Below are 20,809 nucleotides of genomic sequence, written 5' to 3'. Positions count from 1 at the left end.
AAAATAAGAATCCATACTATAAACAAACGCGAGCAGCAAAAACTGAGCAAAACCCCATCTTTCAGGCAAAAAAGAATTGGGAACAGGGACCACTGGGGTCTAAAGACTATAAAACTGTTATTTTTGACAGTTTTCTGTCACCTCTTTGCCCTAATGGTGGTACCAGTCATGCAGAAATGCACAGCAACAGTGCAGGCAGCTAAAACTGTGAGAGAAACCCATAATTCTGGCCAGAATAACCAGAAAAGTAGCCACTGGGAGCCAGGGAATGTTGGGGTAAACCACGGAAAGAAAGAGCCAGAGAAAGTTTCCCATAATTTTGCACATGAATCAGCACAACTTCCAGCTCACACTTGGGAGAGACTTAAGGAAACACAGCAAAGGCTGTGAGAATTAAAGTATAAAGTAAACTGCCACCAAAGCTCCAAACTCATAAGCGGGTGAGAAAGACCCCAAGTAGCAAAGTCTAAAAACTAAACTGACACTGGAAATACTCTTCACAGAAGGTGAGCCCACCCTGTGGTTCAGAACCTAACCAGCTTGATTGCCTACGAAAACAAACAAAAAAATCATCATTCTCCAGAGGATTCTAACAGGACTCAGAGACTCAAAACATAACTTCAAAAATTAATCAAATACAGAGAAACAAGAAAATGTGATCCAATATTGAGGGAAAAGACAATCAAAAGCTGCACAGAATAGGAGGAAACACTCTCAAGTAATTTGTAAGGCTAACATAACCATATAACAAAACCAGACATAGGTTATAAGAAAAATTTAAATTACAGGTTAATATCACTCATGAAATAGATATAAAAATCCTAAACCAAAAGACATCCCATGCACATGGATTGGAAGAGTTAACATAGTTAAAATGTCTATATTACCTAAAGCAATCTACAGATTCAATGCAATCCCAATCAGAATCCCAATTATATTCTTCACGGAAATAGAAAAAAGAATACTAAAATTCATATGGGGCAACAAAAGACCCCGAACAGCTAAAGAAATCCTAAGAAAAAAGAACAAAGCTGGAGGCATCACAATCCCTGACTTCAAAACATACTACAAAGTAACAGTAATCAAAACAGGATGATACTGGTACAAAAACAGACACACAGATCAATGGAACAGAATTGAAAGCCCAGAAATAAAACCACACATATACGGACAGCCAATTTTCAACAAAGGAACTAAGAACATACAATGGAGAAAGGTAAGTCTCTTCAATAAATGGTGTTGGGAAAACTGGACAGCCACACGCAAAAGAATGAAAGTGGACCATCTGCTATTGCCATTCACAAAAATTAACTCAAAATGGATCAAAGACCTGAAGGTGAGACCTGAAACTATAAAACTCATAGAAGAAAATATAGGCAACACACTATTTGACATTGGTCATAAAGGAATCTTTTCGGATGACATGCCTACCCAGACTAGGGAAACTAAAGAAAAAATAAGCAAGTGGGACTTTATCAGATTAAAGAGCTTCTACAAGACAAACGAAACCAGAATCAAGATGAACAGACAACCCACCAGCTGGGAGAGAATATTTGCAAAACATACATCCGACAAGGGGTTGATCTCCATAATACATAAAGAACTCACACAACTGAACAACAAAAAAAAACAAACAACCCGACCAACAAATGGGCAGGGGAAATGAACAGACACTTCTCCAAAGATATACAGATGGCCAATAGGCACATGAAAAGATGTTCAACATCACTAATCACCAGGGAAATGCAAATCAAAACAACACTAAGATATCACCTCACGCCCGTTAGAATGGCTATAATCACCAAGACAAAAAACAACAAATGTTGGAGAGGATGTGGAGAAACAGGAACCCTCGTACACAGCTGGTGGGAATGCAAACTGGTGCAGCCTCTATGGAAAACAGTACGGAGATTCCTCAAAGAATTAAAAATTCCTATGATCCAGCTATCCCACTACTGGGAATCTATCCAACAAACCTGAAATCAATCAACAATCCAAAGAGGCTTACGCACCCCTATGTTCACTGCAGCATTTATTCACTATACCCAAGAAGTGGAAGCAACCTAAGTGTCCCTTGATGACTGGATCAAGAAGATGTGGTATATATATACAATGGAATACTACTCAGCCATATAAAAAGACAAAATCATCCCATTTGCAACAACATGGATGGGCCTAGAGGGTATTATATTAAGTGAAATAAGCCAGAAAGAGAAAGACAAACACTGTATGATCTCACTCATATGTGGACTATAAACCAACACATAGACAGAGAAAACTGTATTGTGGTTACCAGGGGCAATGGGGGTAGCGGGGTGGGCACAAGGGGTGAAGGGAGACATATATATGGTGATGGACAAACAAAAATGTACAACCCAAAATTTCACAATGTTATAAACTATTAAAACATCAATAATTAAAAAAAAATCCTAAACCCAAAGTTAGCAATATCAAATCCAGCACTAATTATCAGTTGATAAATCATGATCAAGTTGGAGGTTTTTCCCAGAAATTCAAGGTTAAATCAACGTTAGAAAATCTATTAATGTGACTTATTACGTTAGTAGATTAAAGGAGAAAAAAAGGTCATATAATTACTTCAATTAGATAAAATTTAACCTCTGCGGTAGGCTGCTTCTAAAATGGTTCCGAATAATTCTATAACACAAAGAGGCCTTTAAACAAACAAGGTTGTGCCTCATGGGTCCTCTCAACTGAACTTATTGTTCAATTACGGCCTCCAGGAAGCTTAAGCACATTGTCCCTCAGCCATCTCAGCAGGAGCCCAAAGCAAAGAAGGATTTATCTCAAAGAGATCTGAGGGTATAACTGTTATCCAATGGAATGAACCCCAATGAGATTTACAGACAACCCATACGTTTTTGAGAAAAGTATCAGCAGCGACACCGCCAACTTGGACTGAAATGGACAGATATAGTACAAAATGAAAAGATGCACTGGATTCCCAAAATTATTCTGGCAGGAAGTAGACTGATAAAACCACATAGCTACAAAACATGTGCTATCTTTCATGAAAAAGGAAGGATCACTCAGCCCAGGGGGCAGAGCTGAGAGACGTGGAGAATAATTCCTAGAATTTCTATTGGAGACCTAATCAAAGAATGACTAACATTTTCCCAGATGGATTTCAGAATTGATATGGACCAGGGAAACCTTTGTGCTTCCTATTTTGCCCCATTTTAAACAGGAATTACCCTATGCCTGTTCCACTATTGTATACTGGGAGGGTTGGCGTGGGGATATAACTTGTATCATTAGTGTCACAGATCTTCAGATGAAGAGCAATTGTACTCAAGGACCTATATTTAAGGAACTACACCCAGGAACCTCATCCACAACTAGACCTGATTTAGATGGCAAAATGCTAGACTTTGAGCTTGTAATTGGGTTAGAGAGGACCTGGGAAGGGAGGAAATGTATTTTGCATATGCCAGGAAAATGAGTCACTAGCAGCTAGAGGGCAGACTGGTAGGCTGCTTCTAAAGTGGTATTGATGAGTCCCACCGCCTGGTATTCTTTTGTGTAATATCCTCCCCTTGATCGTGGCTGGACCTACGGACTTGCTTCTAAAAAATGTGGAAGCAGGGCCGGCCCAGTGGCGCAAGCGGTTAAGTGTGTGCTCTGCTGCGGCAGCCCAGGGTTCGGCGGTTCGGATCCCGGGCGCGCACCGATGCACCGCTTGTCAAGCCGTGCTGTGGTGGCGTCCCATATAAAGTGGAGGAAGATGGGTATGGATGTTAGCCCAGGGTCAGTCTTCCTCAGCAAAAAGAGGAGGAGTGGCAGATGTTAGCTCAGGGCCGATCTTCCTCACACACACACAAAAAAATGTGGAAGCAAGTGACAGGATGTCACTTCCAAAATTGGGTTACAAAAGATGTGACTTTTGTTTGTCTTGTTCATTTTCTCTGGCTCTTCTCATTTATTTGCTCTGATGAAGTCAGCTGCCATGTTGTGAGTAGCCAAATAGAGAAAGCTTCATGGCAAGAAGTGAGGTCTTCCATCCAACGCCCATGAGGAACTGAATCCTGCCAAAAACCACATGAGCTGGGAAAAAAGTCCCTTACCACTTAAGCTTTGATTGCAGCCTTCTGAGAGATTCTGAGCCAGAAGACTCAGCTAAGCCACGCTTATATTGCTGGTTCACAGTAAACTATGATATAATATCTGTTTGTTGTTTTAAGTCACTACATTTCGAGGAGTCTCTGAGTCAGTGAACATATCCACACGCCACGAAGGTAGAGCACCCTAGTATCATGGGGCCAGAAGCTCCTACCCTTGGGACCCTTCTGGACGCTGCCCCCTATGTACTTCTTCATCTGGCTGTTCATCTGTATCCTTCATAAGAATGGCTCCAGATTTTCTTTCTTAAACACAACCTTTCAAATGAGAAACAAACCAAGACTCAAAGCAATGAAGTGACTTGTCTAGGCTCACTCTGCTTGTAAGTGGCAGGGCTGGGATTCAAACCCAGGACCATCTGACTAAGAAACCAGAATCGTAACCATTTTACTCATTGAGTATGTCTTCGCAGGAAATAATAACATAAAATAAAGTACTTTATTAGGGAAAAGAAGCCTAAGGATTACAATCAGAATTTTTTTTTGTAAATGCCTGCTTTAAAACTATTGATGTCTACTTCTAATGAAATAAATGATTCATTTATTTTTTTTTAAAAATGGGATAATATGATATCTTGGATTTGCTTTAAAATAATTCAGAAGTAGGGGAAGAGAGAGAGATAAATGAAACAATGTTGGCCTATGTTGATAATTGTTGGTGGTCATACATGGGGGTTCTGTATACCATCCTATTTTTGTATTTGAAATTTTTCGCAATTAAAAAAAACCCTTATTTTAAGGTTTCTCAACCTTGACACTACTGACATTTTGGACTACATCAATTCTTTGCTGCGGCAGTTGTCCTGTGCATTGTAGGATATTTAGCAGCATCCCTGGTCTCTACTCATTAGATGCCAATAGTGCCACCACCCCACCGCTGTGACAACCAAAAATATTTCCAGACATTGCCAAATGTCCCCCCAAGGAGCAAGTGGCCCCAGTTGAGAACCACTGCTTTAAAACAAGGTTTCTTGCTATTATTACAAGTCCTAATCTAGGCAAAACCAAAAAATATTAGGAAAGCTGCAGGATATAAATATACAAAAGCTCATTTGCATCTCTATACAAGAGAGACTAACAGAAAATTTAAAAACAAGACACATTATTTACATTAACAACAAAAAAGAAGGTACTTAAGGGAGGCGACCTGGTGGCATAATGGTTAGGTTCGCATGCTCCACTTTGGCAGCCCGGGGCTTGTGGGTTCAGATCCTGGGTGCAGACCTACACACCACTTCTTGAGCCGTGCTGTGGCAGGCGTCCCACATATAAAGTAGAGGAAGATAGGCACGATGTTAGCCCAGGGCCAATCTTCCTCAGCAAAAAAGAGGAGGATTGGTAACAGATATTTGCTCAGGGCTAATCTTCCTCTCCAAAAAAAAAAGATACTTAATAATGAATTAATCAAAAGAAGTACAATACTTTTATGAATAACATTATAAAATATCATCAAAAGACACTGAAGACCTAAATAAATGGAGAGGCATACTATGTTATGGATAGGAAGGCTTAATATCATAATGATGGCTATTTTTCTCAAAATTATCTACAGATTCAATGTAAATTTAAGCATGATTTATATAGAATAACAAAGGGCTGAAAATAGCCAAGACATTCCTAGAGAAGAACTAAGCAGGGAGCTTGCCCTACTAGATATTAAGATATTTTGTAAAACTATAGTAATTAAAATAGACTGGAATTGAAGAGAGAGATCTCTCTAACAGAATAATGTATATTTGGAAACTTAATATTTAATCTAGCTAGTACTGCATGTCACTAACAGAGTTTCATAAATAGTTCTGGGAAACTGGTCATCTACATGGAAAAAAACTGAAAGTGGATCTGTACCTCTTACACAAAAAATAAATTCCACATTTATTAATAAATTCCAGATTGATTAATGTGAAAGAAAAAATTTTTAAGTTTTTGAAAAAAATACAGGAGACTATTTTTATGACCTTAGGATAAGGAAGGCTTTCTTTACAAAACACAAAAAGTTCAAACCATAAAGGAAAAGACTGATAAATGCAACAACTTTAAAACCTACATTCATCAAAAAAGATTATAAAGAAAGTTAAAAGACAAGCTACTGAGAGAAGCAATTTGTAACTTATATGTATATCAGATAAAGGCTATCAAAAAGACAAACTTTGGGCCTGGCCCAGTGGCATAGTGGTAAGTTCGCATGCTCTGCTTCAGCAGCCCAGGGTTCGCAGGTTCAGATCCAGGGTGCAAACCTACGTACTGCTCATCAAGCCACACTGTGGCAGTGTCCCACATACAAAATAGAAGAAGACGGGCACAGATGTTAGCTCAGGGCCAATCTTCCTCAGCAAAAAGAGGAAGATTGGCATCGGATGTTAGCTCATGGCTAATCTCCCTCACCAAAAAAAAAAACAAAAAAACAGGCATTTCACAGAAGGGAACCACAAATGGCCAATGAAAATATAAGGTGCTCAAACTCATTAACCAGAGAATTACAAATTAAAATCACAATGAGGTACCATTTACTCTTACCCAATTGGAAAAATAAAAAGCCAGGTTGAGGGGCCAGCCCCGTGGCGTACTGGTTAAGTTCAGCACACCCCGCTTCAGCAGCCTTGGTTCTCGGGTTCGGATCCTGGGTGTGGACCTACACTACTCATCAGCCATGCTGTGGCGGCGACCCACATACAAAGTAGAGGAAGACTAGCACAGATGTTAGCTCAGGGCTAATCTTCCTCAAGCAAAAAAAGAAAAAGAGGAAGACTGGCAACAGATGTTAGCTCAAGGCCAATCCTCCTCAGAAAAAAAAGTAATAAGCCAGGTTGTACTATGCAGTTAAATTAAATAAGGAGGCTGTAAATGAGTTGTAGTTCTGTATACTAAATGATTTCAATTTTATATGTAAATATTTGATATGGATGTACATATATATTTAAAAAATATATATATATAATTGGAAAATAAACATAAAATATTAATAGTGAAAAAAAAAACCAGGCTAGTAAGGATATGGATCCTTGGGAATTTTTATACTCTGATGGTAGCAGTGTAAACTATTGCAAACTCTTTGGAAAATAATTTGGCATTACCTACAGAAGATGAATATGCATATCCCCCATGATTCAGTAATTCTTTTCCTAAGTGTGTATCTTAGAGAAACTCTTGAAGGGGACACCTTAAATGTACATAGCCCCAAACCAAAAACAACCCAAATGTTCATCAATAGTATAAATATATAAATAAACTGTATTATACCATAGTATAGTATTGTGGCAAAAAAACACACAAATTGATGATAGCTATACACCTCAAAACAAATAATAAATCTCAAGATAATGTTAAGCACAAAAAAAGAAACAAAAAGATAAAAAACAGAAAAAAATGGACTATGATCCTATTTATGTAAAGTTCTCCAACAGGCAAATTCACCAACAGGCAAATTAAACAAACAAAAATGTGAAAAACATGACAATGAAAAGTCAGGGATCACCATCAGGTAGTTTCAAATATGGGTATTGTAATGCTAAAATTCCCAACCGGCCATGTCAGTTTCTCTCCCAGAGCTATTCAAATCACTTTGTCCATTTTGTTTCATCAGTTAGACAAACATTTCATGAGTTAAGCCCGTCTCTACTCTGAATAAGCTTATAGGAGAATGTGTTGGTACTGTGCTAGGTGTTTTACACTCATTATTTTTCTTTTGGACAGAGCATAAGCATTTAATAATAATAATAATAAAAATAATATACTAATAAAATAAGTACCATTAATGCCAGGTGCTATGCTAAGGGCTTTACAGTAATTTTAATTTAATCCTCACAACAACTCTATGAAGTAAATACTATTATCACCATCCCCAATGGGTACTATTATTATCATCCTAATAATAATAATAAACATAATATGTATTTGACCACTTACTAATGCCAGGCACTGGGCTAAGGCTTTATAGTCATTCTAATTTAATCCTCACAACAACCCTATAAGTAGATACTATTATCATTCCTAATGGATATTATTACCATCCCCATTTCCAAGATAAAAAAACTAAGGGGGAGGATGAGGTAATTAATAGGGAAAATCAAGTAACTCACCCAAGGTCATACAACTAATAAAGGATAGAGCTGGGATTTGAACCTATGTATGTCTGACTCTAAAGCCTAAGTTTAGCCACTTTCACACATTATTTTATTTAATATTCATAAGCCCTGTAAGGTAAATACAACGTAGGGGTTAAGAGCATAGGTTCTAAAGACAGAAAGACATAGGCCCATATCCTAGCTCTACCATGTTCCTACTGTGGGACTGAGGACCAGCTCCCCAACCTCTCTGAAAGGTATAGTTCTTCATCTACAAAATGGAGATTTTTTTTTTTTTTTGTGGGGAAGATCAGCCCTGAGCTAACATCCATGCTAATGCTCCTCTTTTTGCTGAGGAAGACCCGCTCTGACCTAACTTCTATTGCCAACCCTCCTCCTTTTTTTTTCCCCAAAGCCCCAGTAGATAGTTGTATGTCATAGTTGCACTTCCTTCTAGTTGCTGTATGTGGGACGCAGCCTCAGCATGGCTGGAGAAGCGGTGCGTTGGTGTGCGCCCGGGATCCGAACCCAGGCTGCCAGCAGCGGAGCATGCGCACTTAACCGCTAAGCCACGGGGCCGGCCCTAGAATAATTTTTTGTTTCTGCCTTATCACCCAATTAGCTCTTTTTGAAAGCAAGGACTCAGTCTTCAAAGAGGCAATACAGTCTGGATTAGATCTGCCTCAACCAAAGCAGCTCTGCTCTCATCTGTTTTATACTGGAATTCTGGGGGAAGATTTTGTTTCAAAAAGGACTTCAATTGTTATTTTTATTTTGTTTTGAAGTTTAAAAAAATATTTTGTTTTAAGTTTAGTACCTCACTAAAATTAAAAGGACTGATAATACCAAGTGTTTGCAAAGATATGAAGCAACTAGAACACATTCATGTATAGTATAGCCATACAAGAATGACGCAGTTTGGAAAACAGGAAGTATCTGTTAAAGATATAGACAGATATATCTTATGATTCAGTGATTCTATTCCTTGGTATATACCCAAGAGAAATTAACACCTATGTCCACCAAAAGTAATGTACAAGAATGTTCTAGCAACTTTACCCATAATAGCCCAAAACCGGAAACACCAAATGTCCATCAATGGAACAATGGATAAATTCTGTTAAATGTACATATTGGAATGTTACACAGCAATGAAAAAGAATGAACTACTGCTATGTACAATATTATGGATGAATCTAATGTCAAATGAAAGAAGCCAGGCACAAAATAATAGGCATGAGTGCATTTATATGAAGTTCAAAAACATGCCTATAATTCTCTTTGAACCAATAAAAATAACCTAGAGCCACTGGAATGATAATACCTAATAATTTATAATCAATAACTGAAGCTAGGTGCAGAAAGATGGCTGTTCCTTTCCAATTGTCTACGTGAGGAATCAACATCAACAAGTTCTACACAATGAAAAAAAAAATCAAGAAGATATTCCTTGGTAAAGGGAAGCAGGGCACCCAAGGAAAGTACACTGCTTTTTCTTTTTCTTACAGGAGGTATGCATTTCTTTTATAAATGGAAAAAGATAAAAAATAAAATAAAATTTAGTTATAGCCAATTTTTCTTCATGAGGAGGAGATGCTACCTGAATTTAACAGTAGTTCCCATTTTTGTATCTTCGTTCTAGGTATATAAGTCATCAGGTCAGGCTGTCACCTCAAGTCAGGACACCCTAGTCATCACTATATAAGAAAGGAAGAAAAATGCAATGGTTTTAGAAGTATTTGAATCCAAGAAACTTCTTGTACGGATTATGGATTAAGCTTCCAAATTTCAGAGATTCTCGAGCCTTTTGTAAAAATCAAGAGATATCCATCAGATGGCAAAAGCAGCACTACATGTAAAAACATGCCATGAAAAAAAGTACTAGCCCATTGAGGACAAGGCATGGATTCTAATTCTGACCTTGCCATCTAAATTTGAGTAAATCATTTTGATCTTTCTGACTCAGTCCTCCTACCTATAAAATGAAGGGATTGGGTTAGGTAATTTTAGCTTTTATTTTTCTCTATCACTAAACATTCCTAAAAGCTTGGAATTCACTACATGCTCACTGATATGGTAGATGCTTTTCCTTGTATTAACCTTAATCTACACAAAAGCCAATTATTCTTACTAACAAAAACATTTAGAAATCAGAAATGAGAAGCCACTAAAAATGAATGATGGACATTAAAGCCTGAGGTCCATGAAAAAGGCCTTTCATTGCATAAACTGGGTTTGCCTCCAACAAATAAATAAAAAGGACTACAATTCATAAATAAACAAATGAATTAAATAAATGAAAGTGTCTATAATGAAGTTCCTAGAGAAGTTTTAAAAAACTCATCAACAAAGCTATGTCTGTTCCAAAAACGTTCTGTAGTTTACACACACACACACACACACACATTTTTATTAGCTGAATACAGAGTTAAAATAAAAAACATAACATTTACTCACTTTGACAGAGATACTCCCCCAACTTTCCCAATCATCTCTTCATGGTGCAATACTGAGTGGTTCCAAGGAATATGGAGGAACTTTAAGAGTGTTCTCATCCACCGTTCGGGATGTAAGACAAGCTGTTCATAGTGAATTAACATGCATTTTTTATAGCCAACCTCCATACATTGGTTATACATGGTCTCTATGGCACGATTCCACTTGGTTAAACAGTCTCTATAGCTGTTCAGGTCAAACCCAGCTATAGTAACTTTTCGAGAAATCATTGAATGTACTGATGCCCGACCATCTCGGACCATCAGGAGAAATTTGGCATTGGGGAATAACCTAGCAAGGTAAGTTAAAGATTTCAGGGCAAAAGGATCTTTATTACATAAATAAGGGGCTGGCTCCCCATGTTTAACTATGATTTCTAGTAAGAAGGCTTGCATGGCAGAATCCAGCACTTCATCGGTGACACCAGCCTCATCCAAGCGTATTTTCTCTTTACTCGACCGTGACCACATCTGCTTCAGGGCCAGGATTCGAGGAATGACCCTGGTTTCCTCTCCACAACGAATATCAGGATGTGCATCCAGCATGGCCCTCATGAGTGTGGTTCCACTCCGAGGCACACCTCCAATAAATATTAAAGGCATATCTTTGTGATAGGCAAAGGTTTTGTTGGCTTTGATGTCCAAGCCAGTTCGCACAGTGGTCTTTGCGATCTCCAATCTGAGGGGCTGGCTACGTTCCTCTATTCGGTGATGGCATTCCATAGCATGTTGGCCCAAGTAAAACACAGTCACAGAACTAATCACCAGACATGCCAATAGTAAGTTCTGCTTCAGTTTTCCAACCATCTTGATGTGGTTATCTTGTTATTAAACAGATATTTTGCACAGAATGATTTTCAGAAAATGTTCAGGCCATGGAGATTCTACTTCAGAAAGATGATCAACATCTAATAGGAAAAGGAAAAAGTTATTTTATCATCACATTAAGATTGTTTACAAATTAGTCATCAGTTACCACCGTTACATTTTGGCTAGAAAGCAGCTGAAGCAGTCTTAGACGCTTTGATACTCTTAGAACACAAGTATACACAAATGCAAGCAAATATAAATCAACATTTCTAATCAGAAACAGCTCTTAATGTAACAATTCTAAAGCTATGTACCTTGCACAGGATGAAAAAACAAAACTATTTCTATCAGTGAGTCAAGCAAATATTTAATATGCCCAAGTCTATCTGGAGTCTAACCCAAGCTCATCTCTGGTATTCAGATTTGCTTCATCCCCAAGAAGTCATTATCTCCACATTCTACTGTAAAGAGAAATTACAGAAGAAATATACGACTCCCAAATCTTTAACACAGATTCAGTTTATTCATCCCACAAATTATTTATTTAGGCCAGATACTTGGGCTTGGCTGAGGATAAACTTTGAAAATGACAGTAGTGCAGTGACTCCCGCTCTCAAGAAACAAAGTCTCATGGACAGACAGATATGCAAACGATGACAATAAAATGCAATCAGTGCCTTAGCAGAAATAAGCAAAGGGGACAATGGGAGTATAACGAAAAGGAGCACATAAGTCTGCCTGAGGAAGCTGTAAAAGCATTCGTTATAGAAAATAAGAGGGAGGGATACGCTAAGCAATAGGAACTTGTGTGCAAAAGCACAATGGCATCAGAGAACACAGCATAATTAGGTGACAAGAAGTAGTTCAGGAGAGCTGGTGTATAGGGTGCAAAGAAAATTGTGTGTGTGTGTGTGTCTGATCTAGCCTTCAGAAGGACAGATAAGATTTGGACACAGAGACCATTCTAAGCTGAAGACACACTATGACCAAAGATGTGGACGTGTAAAAGCAGGGGCATGTATGGAAAATATACATACTATAGAACTGCTAGTTTACTATAGAACTGCTAGTTTAACTGGAGCAAGGAGACATACTACAAAGCAGACAGCAATTAGACTACGTCTAGACTAAAGAAATTTACTCTGAATCCTTAGAGGGCAAGTATGATGGTTAATTTTATGTGTCAACTTGGCTAGGCTATGGTGCCCTGTGTTTAGTCAAACACCAGTCTAGATGTTGCCGTACAGGCATTTTTTAGATGTAATTAACAATTAAATCAACAGACTCTGGATAAGGCAGATCGACTTCCATAATACGGGTGGGCCTCATCCAACAATTGAAGTCCTTATGAGAAAAGACAGGATTCCTGAAGAAAAAGGAATTGTCCTCAAGACTGCAACACAGAAACCCTGCCTAAGTTTTTAGCCTGCTGCCCTGAGGAATTCAGACTCAAGGCTAACACCAACTCTTATCCGCCGGAATGCTCTACGGATTTTAAAAATGCCAGTGCCACAATTGCATGAGCCAATTCCTTAAAAACTCTCTCTCTCTCTTATATATACATCTCCTGGCTAACAGTAAGTATACCGGGGGAAATCACTAACTACAATAGAAAAAGAATACATTCTGAGAGGCAGGACCTCTAGCTACAGACTAGTGAGAAGGTAGGCAATTCTTTTCCCCAGAAAACAATTATAAAGCAGGATGAAATTGACCAAACAACCCTTTCAGTCCTCTGGATCTACCAAAGGAATACAACCACCCAAAAAGCCTTTATGTTTGAAAAACTACTAAATGTTAAGAACAGTGAGCATCTGTGGCATTCTTGCCTAAGACTTCTCCCACTCCACCATCCACCCACTCAATAGGTACAGAGGTTCTGCAGGGCAGGGCAAACTATGAGGACTGGCGGCTTTGCTGCCAGGATCAAACGGAGATGGCTCAATTTGGAGTGGTGACGAACACACCTGCCCCTTGTGCTGTCAGTGTAAGTGACGCTCCAGATGGCAGGTGAGCAAGGAGGGGGAACAGCTCTAGGAGGCTGAGGTTGCAGTCACGGTTCGCAAGCTCGTGGCCACCCCTGAGGCTGCACATAGGCAAAGAGGAGACCTGAAAGGACCGAGTGGAAAGTAAACGCCAGGGCAGATTTGAAAACAGCCTGAACTTTGAATGTGCTCCTCTACCCACATGCAGATCCACCCACAGAGGACAAAGACTTACTGGCTCAAGTTGTTTGAGCACAACCACTGTCTACTAAGCTACACAGACGGGAGGGAACCCCTAAAAAGCCATGCTTAAAAATGAAAATAACTGGGCTAGCCCCGTGGCATAGTGGTAAGTTTGCGTGCTCTGCTTCAGCGGCCCAGGGTTCACGGGTTCAGATCTTGGGTGCGGACCTATGCACCGCTTGTCAAGCCATGCTGTGGCAGGCGTCCCACATATAAAGTAGAGGGAGATGGGCACGGATGTTAGCCCAGCCAATCTTCCTCAGCAAAGAGAGGAGGAGTGGCAACAGATATTAGCTCAGGGCTAATCTTCCTCACCAAGAAAAAAAAAAAAGAAAAGAATTATAAGTGTGTGTGTGTGTGTGTGCGTGTGTGTGTATATATATGAGCAGCTACATCAGCATACACTTCTATGAAATGTCCACACAAGGCAAATTTATAGAGACAGAAAGCAGAAGGTGGAAGCAGGAATTTAACAACAAAGAGGCATGAGGGGACTTTTTGCAGTGATGGAAATGTTCTAAAACTGGACTGTTGCGATAGTTACACAACTCTATAAATATAATCTACTAAAAATCACTGGATTGCACTCTTTCAATGGGTAAGTTTTATGGTATACAAGTTATACCTCAATATAGCTGTTTGGTTTTTTTAAAAAAAGAATACATTCCTAGAAAAATATTTTGATAGTCTCAGGAAGATACACCAGCCAAGATCTGGTGTTTGTTTACTCATGTATTCATTCCTTTAGTCACATATTTGAACACATATTATTGTGCCAAGCACTGTACTTCATTATAAAGCTGCAACAAAGAACCACAAACTGAGAATAGGTTGAGATTGAAAGATCAACTTAATAAGAAAAGACTGCAAAGAAAAAAGCACTAATTAAGATAATTGGTAGCAATAAAGCATTGAAATATCTATGCAGAAAACTGTAGCCATGATATAGAAGACAGAATTAAGACGTTATAGCAGTATTCCATTTAAAAGGAGGTAGATGGAAAGAGAACAAAACAATGGAGAGAAAAAGAGGGTAATATGGAAAACAAAGAATTAAGATTCAACCCTAGAATAATAACATTTTGGTTGAAGAAACCAAAACTATATTACAAGCACAAAAGAAGAAAATGTTCCCGAACTGGAAAAAAAAGACAGTCTATAAGTGAGGGTGTACGTTTCAAGCAAAACAAATGACAATAAACCCAATCTGGACATATCCTAGCAATTTCAAATATGGCAACTGCAAATTTGAAATATCCTTCAATTTGAAATGTGAAGGAAATAGTTCTGTAGGCTTCCAAACAGAAAAGGAAAATAAGGACCAAAAGGCCAAACAACAAGCTGGCATTGGATGTCTCTACAATATTAAATGCTTATCCTCAGCTTTCCTTGTAGATTCCTTTATTTTTCAAATTTGCTATAATGAACAAATGTGTTACTTTTCTAAGTGGGAAAAGAAAAACCAGTACTTTAAAAATAATAGGAATAGCCTGTCTTAAAAAATGACAGGTAAACATCTGAAAAATGAGTAGGAATTAGGGAAAGAGTGAAGAGAAGAGCATTCTAAGCAAAAGCAAATGGATATGCAAAAGCCCTGAGATGGGAAGGCACTTGAAAGCTTTCAAGGAGCAGGGCACGGCAGCGAGCAAGCAGGAAAGTGGGAGAGAGATGAAACTGGAAAGATGGGTGGGGGTCAGATGATAAATCTTGTGATCAGGTTAGGGACATGAAATTTTATGATAGATGCAGTCAGATGTGACTGATTTAAAGATTTTAAGCAGGGAATTACTTAATCCTATTTAGGTTTATACAGTCTCACCCTGGCCAAAACCATCTTGAAAAAGAACAATGTTGGAAGACTCATAATTCCCAATTTCAAAACTTACTGCAAAGCTACAGCAACGAAGACAATGTAGTACTGGCATAAAAAACGGCATACAGATGAATGGAATAGAATTGCAAGTCCAGAAATAAACTTACATTTATGGTCAATTGATTTTTGACAAGGGTGCCAAGACAACTGAGTGAGGAAAGAGTAGTGTTTTCAACAAACAGGGCTGCGACAACTGGGTATTCACATGCAAAGAATGAAGATGAATACCTAGCCACAAAAATTAACTCAAAATGAACTAGAGACCTAAATGTAAGAGCTAAAACTACAAAACTCTTAGAAGAAAACAGAGGTGTAAATCTTTGTGGCCTTGTTTTAGGCCACAGTTTCTTAGATACAACACCAGAAGCATAAGAGACAAAGAAAAAACAAATAAAGTAGGCTTCAACAAAATTAAAAACACCTATGCTTCAAAGGATTCCATCCTGAAAGTGAAAGACAAACCAAAAATGGGAGAAAATATTTGCAAATCATATAGCTGATAAGAGACTTTATCCAGAATATATAAAGAACCGTTACAATTCAACAATAAAGACAAATAACCCAAGAAAAAATGGACTAAGGATCTGAATAGACATTTCTCCAAAGAAGATATATAAACGGTCAATAAGCACATGAAAAGAAGCTCAACATCATTAGTCTTTAGGAAAATGCAAATCAAAACCACGAGATACCCCTTCACACCCGCTAGATAGCTACAATAAAAAACACAGACAATAAAAAGTGTTGGTGAGGGCCGGCCTGGAGGCGTAGTGGTTAGGTTCACGCAATCCCCTTTGGTGGCCCAGGGTTCGTGGGCTCAGATCCCTGGCACAGACCTATGCACAGTTTATCAAGCCATGCTGCAGTAGGCGTCCCACATAAAAAAAAAAAAAGAGGAAGATGGGCACAGACGTTAGCTTGGGGCCAATCTTCCTCAGCAAAAGGAGGAGGACTGGCAGCAGATATTAGCTCTGAGCTAATCCTTCTCACCAGAAAAAAAAAAAAATTGCTGTTGAAGATGTGGAGAAACTGGAACCCTCATACTGCTGGTGGGTGGGATTGTAAAATGGTGCAGCCACTTTAGAAAACAGTTTGGCAGTTCCTCAAAAGATTAAACAGGGGCCAGCCCTGTGGCCTAGAGGTTAAGTTCAGCATGCTCTGCTTCGGCAGCCTGGGTTCGGTTCCTGGGCAAGAAACACCACTTGTCGGCAGCCATGCTGTGGCGGCGACCTACATACAAAATAGAGGAAAACTGGCACAGATGTGAGCTCAGAGACAATCTTCCTCACAAAAGAAAAAAAAAAAACAACACTAAACACTTATTCAAATGGCTAAAGTAAAAAATACTGACAATAACAAGTGCTGACAAGGCTGAGGCGCAACTGGACTCTCATACATTCCTGAGAACGCACAATGATAGATCCACCCTGAAAGAGAGTTTGGTAGAGTCTAGTAAATGTAAACTTACACTTACAATACAACCCAATAACTGCACTCCTGAGCACTTATCCTAGAGAAATGAAACCTATGTTCACACAAAACCTGTACATGAATGTCTATAGCAGCTCTATTCATTATCAGCAAAAACTGAAAACAAACCAAATGTCCTTCAGTGAGTAAATGTAGATAAACTGTGGTACAGCCATTGCTGGAATAAAAAGGAACAAACTGTTGATACACACAACCTGGATGAATCTCAAAGGCATTATGCTGAGTGAAAGAAGCCAGTCTCAAAATGATTCTATTCATAAAATAATCTCAAAAAGAGAAAACTACAGATGGATGGGTGCCAGAGGACTGTAACTATAAAGGGATATAACACAATGGAGTTTTCTTGACCACAATCTGCACCCTGATTGTGGTAGCTGTTACATGAATCAATATACATGCTAAAATTCACAGAACTGTGCACCCAAAAAAATTCTGTTTTACAGCACAATAATTTTTTTAATAATTTTATTTATTTATTTTTTTCCCCCAAAGCCCCAGTAGATAGTTGTATGTCATAGTTGCACATCCTTCTAGTTGCTGTATGTGGGACACGGCCTCAGCATGGCCGGAGAAGCGGTGCGTCGGTGCGCGCCCGGGATCCAAACCCCAGGCCGCCAGCAGCGGAGCACGCGCACTTAACCGCTAAGCCACCGGGCCGGCCCATACTGCACAATAATTTTTAAAACAACTTTTTTTTTCACATCAAGAGAAATCTGAGGGGAAACATGGGGGGAGGGGAACAGACATGATAGAAGACCAAGAACAAGAGAGTTTGTGATTCTAAATCTTCCAATTAATGTTTCTGATCAAACATTATTTAGTGGTGATAGATTCAGTGGTGATAGGAATACATTAAAGAAATAATGGGTTTTACTGAGAAGAGCAGAGAAATGATCCTAGGAAAATTATGTCATATTTTCCCTTTTATGGACATTTAAATGAAATAGAAAAATCATTTAAATCTGAACAAAGCAAATGAAATTCAGTGAAGCAAAGAGAAGTTTTCTTTGGGATGCAATTAACTCTAATAATGGTTGATATCATTTTAGATAGTGGTACAGGAATGATTCCTCTAGTACATTCCATTTGTTTGGGGGAGTTGCATAATGCAAGTTGCTTAAGAGAAGAGCAGTAATCACTAAGAAATCACCCTGAAACGGGGAGGCTTTTTGATAAAATTTAATACTATACACACTTTAAATTACACTTAACTTACCAACTTCTGATATATGTCAGAATTCAATAGGTGACACTGACTCAACTTCTTTCAAAAATTACCTGAGCAACTATTTAAAATGCAATTGTTCAAAAACAAGATAACTACCTCTCTAAAATCTTCTCCAAGCACATATCAGATACAGAATATTCACCAATAGAAAGTTAACATGACACACCTCTAAGTTACTATAGCAGCAACCAGTAGTAAGTGTTAACAACTTCTCATTAAAATATCCCAAATTCCCAGTAAAATACATAAAAAGACAAAAACTAGAAATATATTATTAATGTATTTCCTTGTCCAGAAACACATTTGTAAATTATTTTAATGGCTGCATAATACTTTACTGAAAGGACCTATCAATGTTTTTTTGGTCAATTCTCTATTACTATTTACTTGCTTTTAAATTTTCATAACTATAAACAACACTGTGATAAATATTCTTGTATATACAAACATCTTTGCACACATAATTATTCTCTTAAAATAAATTTCTGAAGAGGAATTGCTAGGTCAAAGGGTATGAGATGTGCTTGATTTTAAAGCACACCCTACATCCAAATCTGACAAATAATTCTACTAGCTCTACCTTACAATATAGTCAGAATCTGACCACTTCTCAACACTTCCACTAGCACCACCAGCATCTCTCACCAGGATTACTGAAATGTAGCTTTACTTCTACTCCTGTCTCCTAGAGTCTATTCTCAACTCAACAGCCAGAGAAATCTTAAAACGTAAGTCATAATATGTCATGCCTCTGCTCAAAGCTTGGACAGTTTTTCAAAATAGTCTTGAAAAGGCTTATTTTAAAACATCCAGCACTAAATCAGTGTTAAATTTCTGTCTCTGTTTCTATTGATTCTGTCAAGAAATCTCTATGGGCACCAAATGTGGCACTGATTGAGGTCAGGCTAATATATCATTTCAAAACAGTGGTTTGTTGTTCAAAGTAAAGTAATTGAGAAGTCACCTCATAACATGAAGGTTTCATCAAGACTCAGATGAAGGCAACTCCTCTTTACCAAGGGATAATTTAGGGGAAAAGAAAATCTTGCCATATATCCAAGTACACTTGATAGTTGTGTCAAATAACACAATTTGGGGTGATTTTTTTCAAGTTTTCATTTGTGTTGTATTTTAAATTAAACCCTGCCTCCCCCAACACACTTGGGGAAAAAAGGTATGTTCTATATCCCCTTCAAGATTTTTGAAAGCAAGTAAGACAGTGGTCAAAGGCCTTGTAAGAGATACTAAAAAGGAAAAGAAGAGGATTTTGGCTTCCCCAGAAACAGTCTCAGTACTTTTCACTAAAATAAAGCCTAATTTTCTCTCTTCGGATGTATCCTAACTTGGAGAACCACCGAATCACAGAGCATCACTGCTAAAAGGGGCCTTTAGATCACTTGGTCCACGCTCTCATTTTATAAAGATACAAACTGAGGCCCAAGTAGCAGATTCTCCTCACCACGTCTCTAAATCTTACCTGTTCTTCTGAGATCACTTGTCATTTTATTGTGTATATTTTACCTACTCCAAAAGATTTTAAGCTTCTGAAGCTCAGAGATCACGTCTATGTCTCATTCCCTACCACAGCATGCATAACAGAGCACCAGGTCACAGTGTACACTGAGTCTTCAAAAAGTATCAGTAAACTAACCAAACTGGGAAACACATTTCTCTAGAAGACAAATGCTGTGGAGCTCTCAGTGGAGGTCTCTACTCACGCCTTGATACCGATTCTTCTCAAATTCTTGAAAAAAGTAGCCCTGTAATTTAAGAAGAAAGTACAGTAAAAGCTGGTCTGACCATTAACCTTATATATTCAACCACTGTGAACATGTGTGTGTGCACATACACACACAGGCCTCTTTCCACTACCTTTACTCCATTTCACTGTATTTTCAGACAAACAGTATCAATATTTTCTCAACTGGGACATTTACAGAGCTGAGGCTGAGCTGGAAAGAAACACTAGAAAGTTCAATCTCGTTTTCATCTCCAGAGGAAAGAAAAAGCATTGAGACACTGCAACAAACATATCTAAGAAATCACTATTAATAGGACTGCTCTTTCCCAGCAAAGCCAAACAAAGACTCCCAGAAATAATGCTCTAGAGAGGAAGACAGTACTGACATTATACTCCCATACTTAGATCTTTGTAAATTTTATAAAGATTTCTAATCAAACACAGCATCAGTCAACAAAAGCAGGGGTATAGAGGTCGGTAGTCAGCAAGACCATGCCCAACCCTCAGTGCACACACACACACAGGCACAGGCACTCATGCGCACATTTACCACATCCTGCATTTCTAATCACCAATGTGCTAGGTCCAAAGAGATGCTGGGTAAATGTCCCAGTGAAAGATAAATTACAGGAATCTAACAATCCCCTAAAAACTTTCTTTCGCTTGTTAGTCATTAGCTCCTTGCCTCCCATGCCTATTCATGATGCCAACCAATGTGGCAAAGAGCAACAGCCAATGCC

General features: G+C 38.4%; 1 protein-coding gene across 2 annotated transcripts in view; it reads right to left on the bottom strand.

The window, feature by feature from the left end:
• TPST1 (tyrosylprotein sulfotransferase 1) overlaps window positions 1-20,809 on the bottom strand; it is a 140,241-nt gene that overhangs the window by 99,666 nt on the left and 19,766 nt on the right. For both annotated transcript variants that reach the window (XM_087417400.1, XM_087417401.1), the window contains exon 2: window positions 10,661-11,606. In XM_087417400.1, coding sequence (XP_087273526.1) covers window positions 10,661-11,505 — 845 coding nt within the window. In that variant the 5' untranslated portion in view covers window positions 11,506-11,606. The remainder of the gene's footprint in view (window positions 1-10,660; window positions 11,607-20,809) is intronic.

Source organism: Ceratotherium simum, chromosome 26, assembly GCF_057802395.1.
Source record: "Ceratotherium simum simum isolate JZ-2026a chromosome 26, ASM5780239v1, whole genome shotgun sequence".
Taxonomy (NCBI): Eukaryota; Metazoa; Chordata; class Mammalia; order Perissodactyla; family Rhinocerotidae; genus Ceratotherium; species Ceratotherium simum.
Note: the sequence above shows the minus strand (reverse complement) of the source record. Positions and strands in the feature narration are given on the sequence as shown.